Here is a 16241-nt window from a genome sequence, read left to right as displayed (position 1 = left end):
AAAATAATCAAGTTACAAACATGTGATTCATAGCAGGCAGCTGGTGACAGGTAGTGCTAATTCTGCCTTAGAATCATGTGTAACTCAGCAGAGGGAGAAGAAGCCAGTGTAAAGGAATCTCCAGGCCTGGAGGAATCTGGATGGCCCATATACACACAAAACAGACATTAAAATGATGAGATAAAATGATATAACTGGATTTTTAATATTTTATACCTATGCCCCATTGGATCATCTTGCATAATAACCTCACAATGGAGCCTAGTGATCTAAAAGATAACAAGAGAGCAAGACTACTATCAAAGTCTCCCCCACTTTCCCCTAGTTGTATTTGTCTACTAACACGTGCCAAGACCATTACATACTATTAAGTATGTCAGATAAGATTTTTACCTTCGAGCTGACAGATAATCATACAAGTTAGTAAGAAGTTTCACAAAAACAGTAAGTCTATATACTTGATGACACTTTTCTGGCCACTGAATTGAACTGAAAAATTCAAACTTAGCTGTTCTTGTTGAGTAGTTTTGTCCTTAAAAAGCAACCACTAAATCATCTGGTGGCAGCAGCAGCACCAACACAATTATTTCAGTAGTTTTCCTGGTGATTAAAATGGACTATGTTGTCAAGAGACAAACAGGAAACAATTTATAAGTTGACTCTTTGGAACTTAGGAAAACAAAATTTCCTGCAGAAAGTGGTGGTCTGGCCCATAAAAGCCTGAACAGAAAAAATTCATCCTAAGTTTGGAGTCAGGCCTTCTCAAAGACCCTTCTACAGCAACCCTTGTAGCTGAGATAAACTCAGTGATGTGGGAAGTAGGAGGCAGGGGCAGATCTTTGGTAACATTTTGTTGCCAACAGTACTGACACAGGAGTCACCAGGGAAAAAGGATTTGGGAGGTGGGAGAGAAGAAGGGAAGCCAAGGACTTCTCTCATATGCTTAATGTTCACATCCAACCCTGCCCATCTATGAATCACTATTTTGAGTTTTTTTTTGTTTTTCTTAACTGTCATTAAGGTTCCTTTCAGTTTTCCTGGAACTAATAATATAAATATATACGTTCTATTAAAGGCATCATTATAAGCAGTTAGAGATGACTAAAATGATATGGTTGTAAATGTCCTTTTGTTGCCAAGGCAACCTAATGTACCACCGCAGCTGCTATGACTCTCCAAGATTCTCCCATGGGGAACTATGCTTATACATTTTCCTTATTAGGAACAAAAGAATGTGGCACTGCTTGCTTTCATCTAATATTATATAACAATGGAATTTGCTTTCATGAATACCTGAAAGGACTCTTTAAAGGGCTATCACATTTTTAGGTGAGAATGATTTTTTGCATGAAATAATGTTCCTGGTGTGTTATCCTGCATGGTCACCAGAAAGCTAGGGATTTCCTTCTTTTAGGTCAGCTTCTAATTGCTCTTTCATTCTGAAAGACAGTATATAGCACAGTAGTTAAAGAGCATAGGCTTTGAAGTCAGGTATACCTAGGCTCAAATCTCAGCATTACAACTTTCAAATAGGGTGACTTTGGACAAATTAGTTTAAATTCTCTGAGCCTTTTAAAGATTAAAATAGTTAGTGTATGTAAAAAGTACTAAATACAGTGCCTGGCTCAATAATTGCTAGTGAAATACCTTTTGGGTCAAATCTGTCCTTATACTTTAAGCAGTAAAAATTCCAGTTACAGTCTTCAAAATAGAAAATAGGAGAGAAAGAAGATGAAGTATCAGAGAAAACCAGATGCAGGTATACTACACCAAAACTTTTTCTATTATACTAGCAATTTGACAATGTAGGGTCAAGTTCTACCTCTGTTACTCACTACTTTTGTGACCTTGGGCAATTCAGGTCACCTCCAGTTCCCTTCATCTGAAAAATGAGGGAGGAAGATTATTAAACTTCCAAATTTTAAAATTCTGTGGAGTAAATTTAATAGGGCTTAAGTGCGTAAATAAGCTGTTAGGCTCCTCAACTCTTAGATAGTAACCCCAATCACTCAGCTCAGAGCAGTTAATGCATGCAGCTGGCCACTTAAAGGAAGCATAAAAATTAGCTGCTTTCTAGTTACCTGTGATAGAGTAATATGCTGAATAAACCCGATTCCAAAATCCACCAAAAGTCTGGTTGGCAAAAATGCCATTTATAGAGGATTTCCTGAAAGCCATGCGGTGCTCTGACTCAGTGATTGACAGTTAAGGGGATACATCAGAACCCCTGAGGAACTTTAACAAAATATACATGCGTATGCGTATGCCCATGCCCCAGAGGTTCCTATTTATTGGTCTGGAATGGAGAAAGAGATGTGTATTTTCAATAACCCAGGTGATTTTTTTTTTAAGTTTGAGATGTAATTCATACATCATAAAATTCAGCAATTTAAAGTGCACAATTCAGTGGTTTCAGTATATTCACAAGGTTCTCATTCCAGCACATTTTATCACCCCAAATAGAAACTCCATACCCATTAGCAGTCACTCTCTATTCCCTTTTCTTTCCTTCCCCCCAACCCCCAGCAACACTTCTCTGCTTTCTGTCTCTATGGATTTGCCTATTCTGTACATTTCATATAAATGGAATCATACAATACAGTCTTTTGTGATTGACTTCATTTAGCATAATGTTTTCAAGGTTTGTCCATGTTGCAGCATCTATCAATATTTCATTCCTTTTAATAGCTGAGTAACATTCCACGATGGTTAATTTTATGTGTCAACTTGACACCAGAGGGTGCCAAGACATTTGGTCAAACATTATTCTGAGTGTCTTTGACAGTGTTTCTGGATGAGATTAAAATTTACACTGGTAGACTGAATAAATAAAGCAGACTGCCCTTCCTAATGTGGGTGGGCCTCATCCAGTCAACTAAAGACGTGAACAGAACAAAAAAGGCTGAATAAGGGGTAACTCATCCTGCCTGACTGTATGAGGTGGGACAGTGGTTTTTTCCTGCCTTCATATTTAAACTGAAACCTCGGCTCTTCTTGGATCTAGAGCCTATTAGCTCTCCCAGTTCTCAGGCTTCAGACTCAAACTGGAACTATACCATCAAGCTCTCCTGAGCCTCCAGCTTGCCAACCACAGATCTTGGGACATCTCAGCCTCCACAATCACTTGAGTTAATTCCTTATAATAAATTTCTTTATCTATATCTATATCTTTATCTATATCTATATTTATTGATCTCTTACTGGTTTTGCTTCTCTGGAGATCCCTGACAAATACATATGAATATACCAAATTTTATTAATCTGTTCATCAGTTGATAACCATTTGGGCTGTTTTTCCATATTTTGACTGTCATGAATAATGTTGCTATAAACATTCTTGTACAAGTTTTTATGTAAACATATGTTTTACGTCTTCTTGGTTATTATACACTTAGGAGTGGGAAAAACCCAGGTGATCTTGATGGGTGCCTATAGCTAACTTTTGCTCTCCAAACACTCTAACATATATTTTAGGCTCCAATCACACCACCTTCTACACTCATCAAGGGATGATAAAGGTGCTGAAACACACTGTAAAAACAAACAAACAAACAAACAAAGCCAACCATGAAGTTTGTTGAAGACCTGCTTTTTATTAATCTGTACAGTGTCTTCCTTTCCATGAATGCCTATGGAGACATTTTTCTCTGGTCTCAGTCCACAGAACTGGTTTCTTTTTAGCTTTGAGACAATGTGAAACAATTAATTATGACTTTCTCTCTTCATGTGACTACTAAAATCTTTAGCAAGCATATCAGATTTCATGGCCTACATTTTATATACTTACTACTCTCCTGGTTTCATTGCCTTCTTCTTGTCCTTATTTCCACATTGTCTCATTTTCTCATCAATTTAAAATGTTATTTAGCATTACTCTATGTATATAACCTAGTAAACAATTTCTAGAACACGGTAGGTTATAAAAGTAAACTAATATAGTCAGATCCACTAAATTTAGACCTTCAACTTGAAAAGGGTCACAGACTGGTGTATCTTAATTATCTCTCTATATTTGTATGGACATTACTGATTTATAGACTGTGATTTTAAATAGAAAACCCACATATAAGCTAGTGATAACTAAGTATTTTGTTATACATGCATCATAAATTTATATAGCATTTATTAGATGGCAGAGATTTGATTTACCTTTGACTGATATTCATATATTTGACATTCCTGGCACTATGGCCAGAGATTCTGCAGAAAACGGGTATGGCTAATCTTCAAAGAGATTTTAACCATTATTTATAACCAAGTGATTAAAGCATTCAAATAGCAAATTTTATTCAAAACAGCAGGAACAGAGAAACGGTGTAGTTTTTAAAGGCATTAACTATCATGCTTATATAAGGCATGCTGAAAATTATTTTCTTAATGTGATTTTAATTATACTGTGGAAATTAATTTCCTTAATCAAGAAAGTAAATGATAAAGGAATCAACTGAAAAACAACTTAGTATATACATATTTTACTTACAGACAACTTTTAAGAATGATATCTAGAAGTGAGATTGAGAATTGGCAGAAGGGGAAGGAGACTTTAATTTTATGCTTTTATGTTTAAACTTTTACCAGGTAAGTCTTTTACTGAAAATAAATATAAAAAAAGGAAAGAAGAAAAGACAATGTTATTAGAATTGCTTTTCTCAGGGAACCCTCCTACGCTGTTGGTGGGAATGTAAGTTGGTACAGCCACTGTGGAAAACAGTATGGAGGTTCCTCAGAAAACTAAAAACAGAATTACCATATGATCCAGCAACCTCATTCCTGGGCATATATCCAGACAAAATTATAATTCAGAAAGATACGTGCACCCCTATATTCATATCAGCACTATTCACAATAGCCAAGACATGGAAACAACCTAAATGTCCATCAACAGATGAATAAAGATGTGTTACATATATACAAGGGAACTCAGCCATAAAAAAAACCAAAATAATGCAATTTGCAGCAACATGGATGCAACTAGAGATTATCATACTATGTAAGTCAGAAAGATAAATAACCATAGGATATCATTTATATGTGGAATCTAAAATGTGACACAAATGAACCTATCTATGAAACAGAATCAGGGACATAGAGAACAGACTATGGTGGCCAAGGGGGAGGAGGGTGGGAGAGGGTTGGACTGGGAGTTTGGGATTAGCATACGCAAACTGGTATATATAGAATGGATAAACAACAAGGTCCTACTGTATAGCACAGGGAAATATAATCAATATCCTGTGATAAACCATAATGGAAAAGAATATGAAAAAGAATATATATATGTAACTGAGTCACTTTGCTGTACAGCAATAATTGACACAACACTGTAATTCAACTATACTTTAATAAAAAATAAATTAAAAAAAAGAATACAATCAGGTAAAAATGTTATGATGAAAAGAATCACAACAGCTTGAGTTATACCAAGTGCACCTTTTTTTATTATTTCATTTTACAAATGAAAATATGTCTCTTTTTATACTGCCAAAGGAAAATTTTGTCTCTCAGTAACATAAAAAAGGAACATACTTTTTATATAAACATATACACATTAAAAAAAAAAAAGAATTGCTTTTCTCTACTGTTTGCATTTCTACTCAATACAAGTATTGGAAATAAAAGTAAAAAATAAAAAAGAAAGATAAGAATGTTACTGGTATAAGTGCCACCATAAATCATTAGCCAAAATAGGACCTACCTTCTGTGTATCAATATCTTGTCTCATGATTCCCATTTCCTTATTAATCTTTTCTCTGTGTTTCTCGCATTCACTTAGTTGAGCTATTACTTTATTAAGTTCAGTTTCTTTTTGCTACAAAAATGAAAATTTCTTAAGCACAAGAAATAAAAATATAAACAAATAAATCATTTTAAATTATATTCAATTAAATAGTTTTAAATTACCTTCTTATAGTCGTCTTTTCCATCTTGAATATAATTCTCAATGTCTTTCACATAACCATGAATATTTTTAACCTTCTCTTTGATATCATTTATCTGTGGAAAAATATTTATTAAAAATACAGTAGTTGGGACTAGGGCATTTAAGAAGATTTATTTCCAAGGAATATCTTTTATTAAGATAACAAAAACTTAATAGGAGAGTACAGTGAAACACTGGCTTGGAAGTTAGAAGCCCCGGGTTCCAGTTTCCATCACCAGCAGATTTTATCTGAACTCAAATTTTATGATCTCCCTTTATTACCTATGGGATTAGATTAAAAGGTCTCAATTCTCAACTTCTATTTTAGATCAAGAAGCAAAATAATTTACATTTAATCATTCTAAAAAATTTTGAATGTTAAGATTATGTCACAAATATGAAAATACTATTTCATCATGTTTTTAATTTCGTGTGAAATACTAGTATCCAACATGGTGCTCTGAATAATAATTTTAACATATATTTTTGATAAGTAAATATATACATGAAACCTTACTTTATCCTGTGCTATTTTGTTGCTTGTATTTCTTTTGTTGATTAATTCTTCTTTCTCCTGCTGGAACTTTTCCAATGTTGCTTCCAAAGGGCTTACCTGCTCTTTAGCATCCTAAGGATATAAAAAATATAAGGTCTTATATAACATTCCATTACCTTATTTCAGGTGTCAGACTTCATAATAAAATCACTTTCTATGTACCAGGCTTTAAAAGTCAATTCATTCGCTCCTTCCAACAACCCTATGAGGAAGGTACATTATTTTCCTGCTATATTTCAGATGAGCACAGAGATGATTTGTCCAGGGTCCCAAAAGCCAGTAAATGAAGGAGCCAGGATTCAAATCTCATCCAGCTCCAGAGTCTTTCTTTTAACCACTATGCTATACTGCGTCAGCCACTGACTTGATTCTTAATCTACACCACGTACTCCCAATTATATGAGCATGTGGCTTCAGGTATAAATTTTCATGAGTTTGTAGGGGCCCATATCAGCTCTGTGTGACTGAAGAATAGGAAAGCTCTTTCAGTCCAGGTCTTTCTTTTACAGATGGAAATATGATCATAAAAGAACTTTTTTTTTCAATTATTCCTCCATTTCCTGTTACAACTGATGAATCATAATACACAGAGCACTAAGTATGATTCCAAACACAAAACCATGTGATCAAGTTTGTAAACCAAAAATTGAGTTAACAAGCCATACCTTGCCTTCAGCACAGACACAGCCAAATTATAAAGTTTATCTGCTTTTAGCTGCATGGGTAGTGGGATTTCTCATGACTTCTGCTTTTTAAAGTATTCACTCTCATTCTAAAATGGTATGTTATACACAAAACCATCAGTTTTATTCCAGAATACATCATCTTAATAATAAAAAGCTTTTGTATGCACGTACTGCCGATACATTTAAAAAGGCCCAAATTTTAACAAAAGATTAGACAAGTTCATCAGACAAGAGATCATAAATTATTTTGACTGAAAAAAAAACTTAAAAAAAAAATACAGCTCAACATTCTGCTTGCAGGTTTCTACAGCAAGTGTGTGTGTGTGTGTGTGTGTGTGTGTGTGTAGATATATAGCTTTTTTTAAGGGAACGGAGTATGGTCTAGTCCACGTTTCCATGGTTGTGTAGGAACTACAGTGTTCTTTCCTAGCAAAACAAGAAGTGCAAGGTCTGCATTTCCACCAACTCGATGCAAAGCCCCAAGAGCTTCCTGCAAAGTAAAGCCGGCATGGAGGATCCAATCAATGTCTGCAGCAGGAAAAATTAATGGTGCAAGAAAGGAGGGACTTGATGATGGATGGCTGGTAGGTGGTTCAAATTCTAGAAGTGGCCCTGCAGCTTCAGAACAGACATTTTCTCTGGTCTCAGGCCTGTGTGCCCTGACCCAGATCTTTAACCAATATGAAACTGGATGACAAGGACTCAGTTTGCTCAGAAGTCTGATTGAGTGCATCCTCCTTACCTGCTAAAAGTCTGGGTGAAATTTCTACACCAAAGGTGCAATGTAGTTGGATTAGAAGTTTCATCTGAGGCTAGAGTGACAGAACTGCTCTCATTTATTGACTCCTTAGACTTGGGGACACCTTCCTTATCAGTACTAACAGGCCATCACCTAGACGCTGAAGTTAATATTTTCTACATCTTCTACTCTAGTGTCAGCTGAAGTGTCTGTTAATTCTTCCATCTTCACTGATACAGATATGGCCTGATGAAAGGAGACCTGCTCATTCTCGGTAGCTGTAAGATGCTCATTTTGGGTCCACCTTTCAGAAAGGTCCTTAATACCTGTTTGGCCCTCAGTTACTGTCTTTGATTGACAGAAAACTTCTTCAGATGTGTTTTCTGAAGCTGGTTTACTACTAATGACCAAAAGTTCATAAAGTTCCTTCAAGGCTGCTGTTATAGATGAGCAAGATTCCTCTGCTGACTCTACAGAGGGCTGACAACTGCCACAGAGACTTACGAGAAGGGGCAATTCCCATATTCCTTACTTGTTCCAGACATTTCAACATTACTTTCTGGAAGCTGTAAATCCTGAGTGGAAATGGAATTTTAAAGGAAGGGTTACATTTTGATGTTTCTACTTCCATCAAGGGATTATCCAAGGTGAGATAAGATGCACCGACATTCCTGACATTGGTATTCTGACTGCCTGCTGAATTAATAAGCACAGCAACTAGGGACTGTTCAACTATACCTACTTCCATAAGTGTTTCTGAATTTGAGCAGCCAAAGCATCCTGAAGGTAGAATATTTTTCTCTGTACCCGAAAGGTCCACAGTCTGCTGTAGCCTGTCTCGATCGTAAAGGAACTTTTGATCTTAAGCTTAGTTTGCTGAGGCTAAGTAGATATTTTATGGTAATGAAAGCATACTAGTACATTGATGTTGGTGTGCCCACAATTATTTTGGAAGGAAAGGGGTTTTCAAATAACAAACTATTTTACTAATCAGAACTCCACATCATTTGGCCTTATAACATCTCTACAGAATAAGTATACAATAACCACTGTTCAAAACCATGATCCTCAAGTACTTTAAGATCCTGAAATACCTAATGAATCCATAAAGGTAGAAATAATTATTTAGTATTACTTCAATGTAGGAATATTTTATATTAGGAAGTAGTTTGGTGTGGTGGGAAGTCAAATGTCTTACACATCAGAAGACCTACCAGAAAATTAACCCTGCCTCCTACTAACTGTATGAATTTGGGCAAGTCATGGGATATCTGTAAGTCTCAATTTCTTTTCCTATAAAAAGGAGATTTAGTCACATTTATCAAAATGACACACTGAATACAAAATGAGACACTGAACGGTTTAATGTCAAAGTGCTTTATAAGCAATAAAAAATACAAATGTAAGGTAGTACATTTTATACCATACTCTAAGCCTCTGTTATTTTGTAATCCAAAACTACTTAAGAAACATTTATAGTAATTAGTAACAGATTCTAATCAGATTCTAACCAGATTTAATTGGTTGGGTCTTAGATTTGATAAATCTAGATGAGGGATGCCAAATGGGTTCCATTCCATGTGTCAACTCAGTGCCTGCTCAGTGTAGTGGGAAGTATTCCGAGACTACATCTGGAATTAAAAAGAAAAAGTGCTATGCCTGAGAGGCAGTGTCTGTCATGGATATAGGATCTGTAGATAAGACAAACCTCCCATACAAGTAGGAATCCTTATATGGAGTTAGCCAGCCACCACCAGTAACAGGAAGTTCACTACTTAACCAGGCAGCCAGTTCTTCCTTATTATGGTCAATAAATCTTCCAGAAATTTTTACCTATTAGTAGAAGTTCTATATACCGTTTTCACTTGATCCTCACAATAACCATAGTTCTGGCCATTGCCCCAATAAAGAGAATTTCACATATTTGAACTGATTTTTAAAACTAATATATATGAATGTTTTTACCTTTATTTCTCTGTATAAGGACTGAACTTCAGTGGATAATTCCACAGTCTGCTCCTCCAGTTGCTGACGACGTTGTAAATTAGTGGATATCTGAAGTTTCTCTGATTTAAGTTCATTTGTTGTACTTTTTAGGTGCTGAATTTGTTCCTGCTGGTCCTGTATAAGCTTACGATTCAATTCAATCTTACTGGAAACTGCATGAAAACATATTGATACAGTGATTAATGTAAGGGTATAGAAAATACTATAAGCAGCCTCATTCCAGTTTTATAGGTCTCTGTGGCATTCACAAAGGCTGAGTTTCTGTGGGTCCCACCTACTGCAATAAAAATGCCACAAGAACCTGTCCAGCTCCCAAACCTGCTTGCTGTCCCCTCCTGAATAGGGCAGATATGACTGAGAAAGAGTACAGCTCATTTGTTACTCATCATTCAAAATCTGTTCTGCAAAGAAAGGAAACAGAGGAGAAGTGATGCCTTTGAGAAAAGAAACTGCATATACCATGGACTGGAAGAAAGACTGTTCTTTGTCCACATAATAGTTATAAAGTTTATGGTAAAAAGCATATGTTGGGAATGTTGAAGTCTTTATAAGGAAACAGACTCTATTACCTGTATCTAATTTGTGTTGTTTTTCTTGTTTTTCCTGGTTTACCTGTTGAACAGTTCTATCCAAATCTAGTCCTTGGAGTTTAGCTGCTTGCTGTGCAATTTTTCTTTCAACATCCTTAAGTTCCATCTTAAGAATAAATCAAAGTTATTTCCTTTAAGAAACTTATGCCATTATCATTATTCAAAATCTTTAAGAATTAACTGCTTTTAATTACTTTTAAAAATCTAATTTGTAACTGCTCTCAGATATAATTTTAACAAATTTTAAAGGATAAAAATAAAATTAATTTTTATGATGAAATTAATTTAAATGATGTAAACAAAAGGAAGCAGACTAAAAAAGAAAAATAAACAAGACTACTTCTTAATTCTCAGAACTTATAGATAATAAAATCTAAACTCAGGAATATAAATAAGCTAAGCAGTTACTCCCTGAGACTACCTAAAATTCAGGATAGGGAACTCTAAACACAATCTGTACCAGAATACTAGCTACTATCTTTAATACTCACATTTCATATTCAAACCACCATGAAACAAGTTTTAGTCTGCCTTAAACTGCAGTAAACTTACCTGGAACCTCTCCATAATTGTAACATCTGTCAGACACACTTTAGCACTTTCTTCCTCAGGTATGATCGTACCCAAGAGTGTTTCCTGTTCTTCTATGTCATTCTTTAGGCGCTGTATGTCTCTGTTCACATTCTGCAGTTTGTTTCTTAATTCTGGTATTTCCTTCTCCTTCAAATCAATTATGCTTTGCCTTCACAGAACACACACAATTAAAAATAAGCAATCTAATGTTTTCTCATAATGAGATTGAGGTTATGTATTTTTGGCAAGAATACCACAGAAGTGATGTTGTATCCTTCTTAGGGCAACATATCAGTGGGTATATGATGTCAGTATGTTACTCTTAGTTAAGATGATGTCAGCCAGATTTACCCATTGTAAAGTTACTATTTTTCTCTATGTAATCGATAAGTATCATAGGAGAAATACATTGAAGAAAATGTAAATATCCTGTTTCTCCTCAAACCTCTGTCCACTGATTTTATAAATAGTACCTATTGACAGATCTTGAAAGCAGCAAGTTTTACCGTGTTGTTTGCCAAACTGAAAGATATTTTACAAATTACCTGACCATACTCATCATAAGTGTCAAGACCATGAAAGACAAAGAAAGACTGTCAAGACAAAGAAGAACTATGGTAGACTACAAGAGCCTAAGGAGAAATAACAAGTATGTGCAATGTGGGAATCCTGAGTTGGATCCTGAAATAGACAAAGGATGTTAAATAGAAAGACTGCTAAAATTCAAATATGGTTTGTAGTTTAATTAATAGAATTATATCAAAGTTAATTTCTTGATTTTGATAATCATATTATGGTTACATAAACTGTGAACATCAGGAGAAGCTGGGTGAAGGGTATATGTGAATTCTCTGTACTATTTTTGTAAATTTTCTGTAAGTCTAAAATTATTTTAAAATAAAAAAGTTTAAAAAATGATGGAAGGACAGAAGAAAGGAAGGAAAGAAAATAGGAAAGAAGGAAATAGGAAGAAAATAGGAAAGAAGGAAACCCATGTATCAGTCAAATGATACATGGGTTTATGGTACAAAAGCTGTTAAACCCACTTTACCGCTGCTACTCTAGCTAACGAATTACCATCCCTATGGCAGGTACTGGCCCCACACCTATTTTTGTTGATACCTCTGAAACAATAAAACTTGTATGTAATCTTTAAAAAAAAAGTTATTAAGCTTATTTCAGAAAAATCCCAAATTCTTAAAATCAAATTAGTATAATAAATTAAATTGGTTTCTAATGGGAGCCTTATAATAAACCAGAAACTCAAGGATTAGCTCTTAGATACTGTTATTACTTAATGATTTTTTTAAAGTCCATACTATGACCAAGAAATGCCAACCTGAATTGATCTGAGTGACAGAGACCTGTAATTTTTTATACCAGAGCAATGAAAAAATTCCCTGAATAAATATGAACATATTCAGATTATGAATAATTCATGCTCACATTACTTCCCAGTGTTATAGACCAGAAGTTGCTCTTAAGTTATGTACCCAGTACCTAGAAAGTGACAAAGCTATGATAGCCTAATGACAGTCAAGCACTCACTTGACTGGGACATTTTTGCGGAGAACTACAGGCATACATTCAATTTTAACCCCATTTTTACATTTTCACACACACACAAAAACCCCTTATTGATGTGGTCCAGGTTTTGGTGCCTTCTTTTCTGATGATTACCTAAGATGCTAAAATAAGTATTCTAAGAAACAGTAAAGATATTTCCTGAGTGAATGGTTACTGAGCTCTAGTAGGGTTTTCTCTTTTGCTTTTAAGTTTTTCAGAAATTCAATTTTGTGACAGCATTCTTTTTCCAAGGGAATTTTATGTAAAAGGGACCAAAGCAGATACAGTATTGAAAAACACCTGTGGGAAAAATACTGAGCTTTTATTTAAATGAGGTGTTATAAAAAATGAACCCAAGTCAGTACTAAGAAAAATGATAAAGAGGTACATTTTCAGCTGAAATTTCATTCATGATGGTATGGGACATGCCGGAAGGGACATGATATCACTTCCGTTGTATTTTATTGGTTACACAGACCAATCCTGGAACATGAGAGAAGACTAATACAAGAGTGTGAATACCAGGAGGCGGGGATCATTGGGGACCATCTTAGAGGCTGGCTACCACAAAGCACATCTTCCTGCATCTTCCCTTCCTTCTTTTCCTTAAACTCCTCTTCAGTTTTCCAGGAAAACATACCCTCCGGGTTTTTTTGCTTCCAGAGTTTGTCTCACTTTCATCCAATGTATTAACATTAGATTAATTTTCCTAAAACACATCTTTCATTAAATCTCTTAGGATGGCTCCCCATCACCTAATAGAGCTATAACTAGGCCTGAACATAATTGTAGCTCTATCTTCCCTACTTATGTGAATCAATCACTACAAATAAGTTCTCAAACTCCAGATAATGTTTCTACTGCAGCACAGGTCTTACTCTCCTACCCTTTACACACACCCTCTCCCCTTTCCTCCTCTTAAATAAGTCAAACCACCTTCCCTATGCTTTACATCCCTCCTCCTACCCTGTTCTCAAAATCCTATTCTCATTCTGCAGTCCACTGGCTTCTCTCTTCCTAATTAATGCATTTATTTGAACCAATTAAGTATTTTATTAAGCCCAGCTTTCTATGTCTAATTCTGAGAGCTTTTCTCCTTACATAGACCATCAGCTCCATGAAGGTCATATCTTATTGGTCTCTGTGACCATCTTTGTGCTCTGGGAGACACGAAGGCAATCATCACATACTTTCTGACTTGATTTTATTTATAAATAGAAAATCATCTGAACTTCTTATACAAGCAAGGGAAAAATAAACAATAGAAATCATCTATGATTCATTCTTTCTGGAAGTGAGAAAAACATAAAAGTATAGTTTAAAATTTGTCTCGAGGGGAGCTTTCCAGTACTTTAATTCTTTGCTGGGTTTAGAAAGTGACACATAGTTATAAAATCTATCAAAATTTCTGCCCTCAAGCCAAGTCTCAGGAATGAAACAAACATACACAAATTAAAGATTATATCTACCCTGTGACTAGTTTAAGAAACAAGCTTATCTTGAAACAAAATATTTCTTATCACATAAATAACATGAGATGAGCATACTGGCTTAGAATCCTGACTTTAACCTTTATTCATTCAATTCTTGCTTACTGAATACCTACCATATGTTAAGACAGTGGAATAGGTACCTCTTACAGTGTTACTGTACAGGTACAGTAATGGTAAATCCCTATTCTCACCTCATGGGCACTAGTCCCAGCATTTCATCACGCCGCTTTTCTTTTTTCTTTAGCTCTGATTCTGTTGACTTGAGCTTATCTGGAGCAAGCCTCAGCTTAGACTGCAAATCACTGATGACTTCTTGTAATTCAGCTTCTGTCTGAAAAACTCTCTGACAGACAGGGCAACACGACTGGTCTTCATCCGTTAGCTGAGTAATGAATTGCGAGTAAACTGCCGTAGCTCCAGCCAGCATGGCTATTTAAAAATATATATATATACTCCCAGTGAAAAGAATATAAAATATAGTTTTGTCAACATGGTTATATCCTTTTCTGTAAATACATGATTATTCTTCTTGCTTTATAAACACACAATGAAAGAAATCAAAATTCTGATATTTAAATCTTCCCAAGGGCACAATACATTCAGATTTGTAGAAATTATTTTCTGGTAACACACAAGTATAATAAAACTTTTAGAGCTTGTTATGTGCCAGAAACTATCATCTCATTTACTCCTCCCTAACACCCTACACGTGGTAGGCAATTATTAATGAATCTGAAGTACAGAAAGGTTTCGATAACTTGCTCAAAGTCACACAGCAAGTAGGTTGTAGAACCAGAACTGAAACTTAAGCCACCAAGCTCCAGAACCAAGCTTAAAAATCTCCCATCCTTAATAGTTACCTGTGAACAAAAATTCAAAAACATCAAAATGCCTTTTCTAATAGAAAGTAGGTAACCTACCTCGTTGTTTTGAGGATTTTTCAATTTCTTCTTTAAGCCTGTCTAAGTCACTTTCAAAATCCTGGCTACCACAAACATCAAACAGTTTGTCTTCATAGCTGGACAACTTCTCTTCCTTCCTTTTTAGCTCATTATTTATATGATTTTTATTTTGCTCAGCTGAAGCCAGTTCCTTGCTAAAATAAGAACAAATATGGATTACAATTTTAAAATATGAGAAATGAAAAGTGTGAGAAGGTAGATCCAAGACAAACTCTGCCAGAAAATATTACAAAGGTCTGCTGTGACCAAGCACTTTTTTTTAGAAGTCATGGCAACAGTCCACTACTGCCTGAATCTACCCCTAGCACATGGACTCACCCTGGTCATATGCCTGCTCCCAGAAAAATGCGTACAGACAAAACCCTGCTTGGTTTTGCAGGGGTTCATGGTCTTAGATCTTGGGTTAAGAGCCTCAGCAAGGAGAATATGCTTGCCAGATCTGGAGGGAAGAGAAAAAAAGGAGAACATTCTCCTAACTCTGTGTGGACCCTTTCACAACTGTACTTCCATTCCCTCCTGTAAAAACTTTTCCTTTGTTCCCTCCTTGTTGCTGTCATCTACTTACAACCTGATCATTCACTGCCTCTCATTCATCAAAGACTTTGCTCACTAGTACAATTTATTTCCACTCCAACTCTTAAATATAATCCTAGCCAGCCTCCATGCCCCTATAGATCAGGGGTTTTCAATTTACAGGTTTTGATGCATTAGGCAAGTCATATAATCAATTCAATGCATTATATTCAGCATATTTTGAAAAATTAAGCATAATACGTAGAATATATTGGAGTAGATTGTGCATGGTTAGGATAGGTACTATTTTAAGAAATTTGTTTCAGATAAATGTGTGAGTGCACATGTGCCTCATCTTGATACTTCCCATTGTAAGTCACAGTAAAAATTTGGAAAAAAAATAACATGTAGATGATGCTCTCACCATCTTAGCCATTGAGCGTTGCTCATTAAGATCACTATCTCAGCAGCACCAAACACGGTTGAACCCCTCCTTGAAAGACTATTTTCTCAAGGCAACTCAGACATCACTCCTGTCTTGTTCTCACCCTGGCTCCTGCGGCACTGACTTCACTTGCTCCTCTCTTCCTTTGCTTGTCAACAGTTTAAATGTTGGTGTTTTCCAGGAGTCTGACT

The 16241-nt window shown here is 35.5% G+C and overlaps 1 protein-coding gene across 2 annotated transcripts in view; it reads right to left on the bottom strand.

Moving 5' to 3' along the window:
- Positions 1 to 16241, bottom strand: part of RAD50 (RAD50 double strand break repair protein) — a 112439-nt gene that overhangs the window by 45179 nt on the left and 51019 nt on the right. For both annotated transcript variants that reach the window (XM_007188550.2, XM_057540977.1), the window contains 8 exons: positions 15051 to 15226; positions 14322 to 14559; positions 11051 to 11240; positions 10478 to 10604; positions 9867 to 10060; positions 6438 to 6548; positions 5902 to 5994; positions 5696 to 5809 (listed from right to left, as the gene is read on the bottom strand). In XM_007188550.2, coding sequence (XP_007188612.2) covers positions 5696 to 5809; positions 5902 to 5994; positions 6438 to 6548; positions 9867 to 10060; positions 10478 to 10604; positions 11051 to 11240; positions 14322 to 14559; positions 15051 to 15226 — 1243 coding nt within the window. The remainder of the gene's footprint in view (positions 1 to 5695; positions 5810 to 5901; positions 5995 to 6437; positions 6549 to 9866; positions 10061 to 10477; positions 10605 to 11050; positions 11241 to 14321; positions 14560 to 15050; positions 15227 to 16241) is intronic.

This window comes from Balaenoptera acutorostrata, chromosome 2 (genome assembly GCF_949987535.1).
Source record: "Balaenoptera acutorostrata chromosome 2, mBalAcu1.1, whole genome shotgun sequence".
In the NCBI taxonomy this organism is placed as follows: Eukaryota; Metazoa; Chordata; class Mammalia; order Artiodactyla; family Balaenopteridae; genus Balaenoptera; species Balaenoptera acutorostrata.
This window is presented reverse-complemented; position numbering and strand designations above follow the sequence as displayed.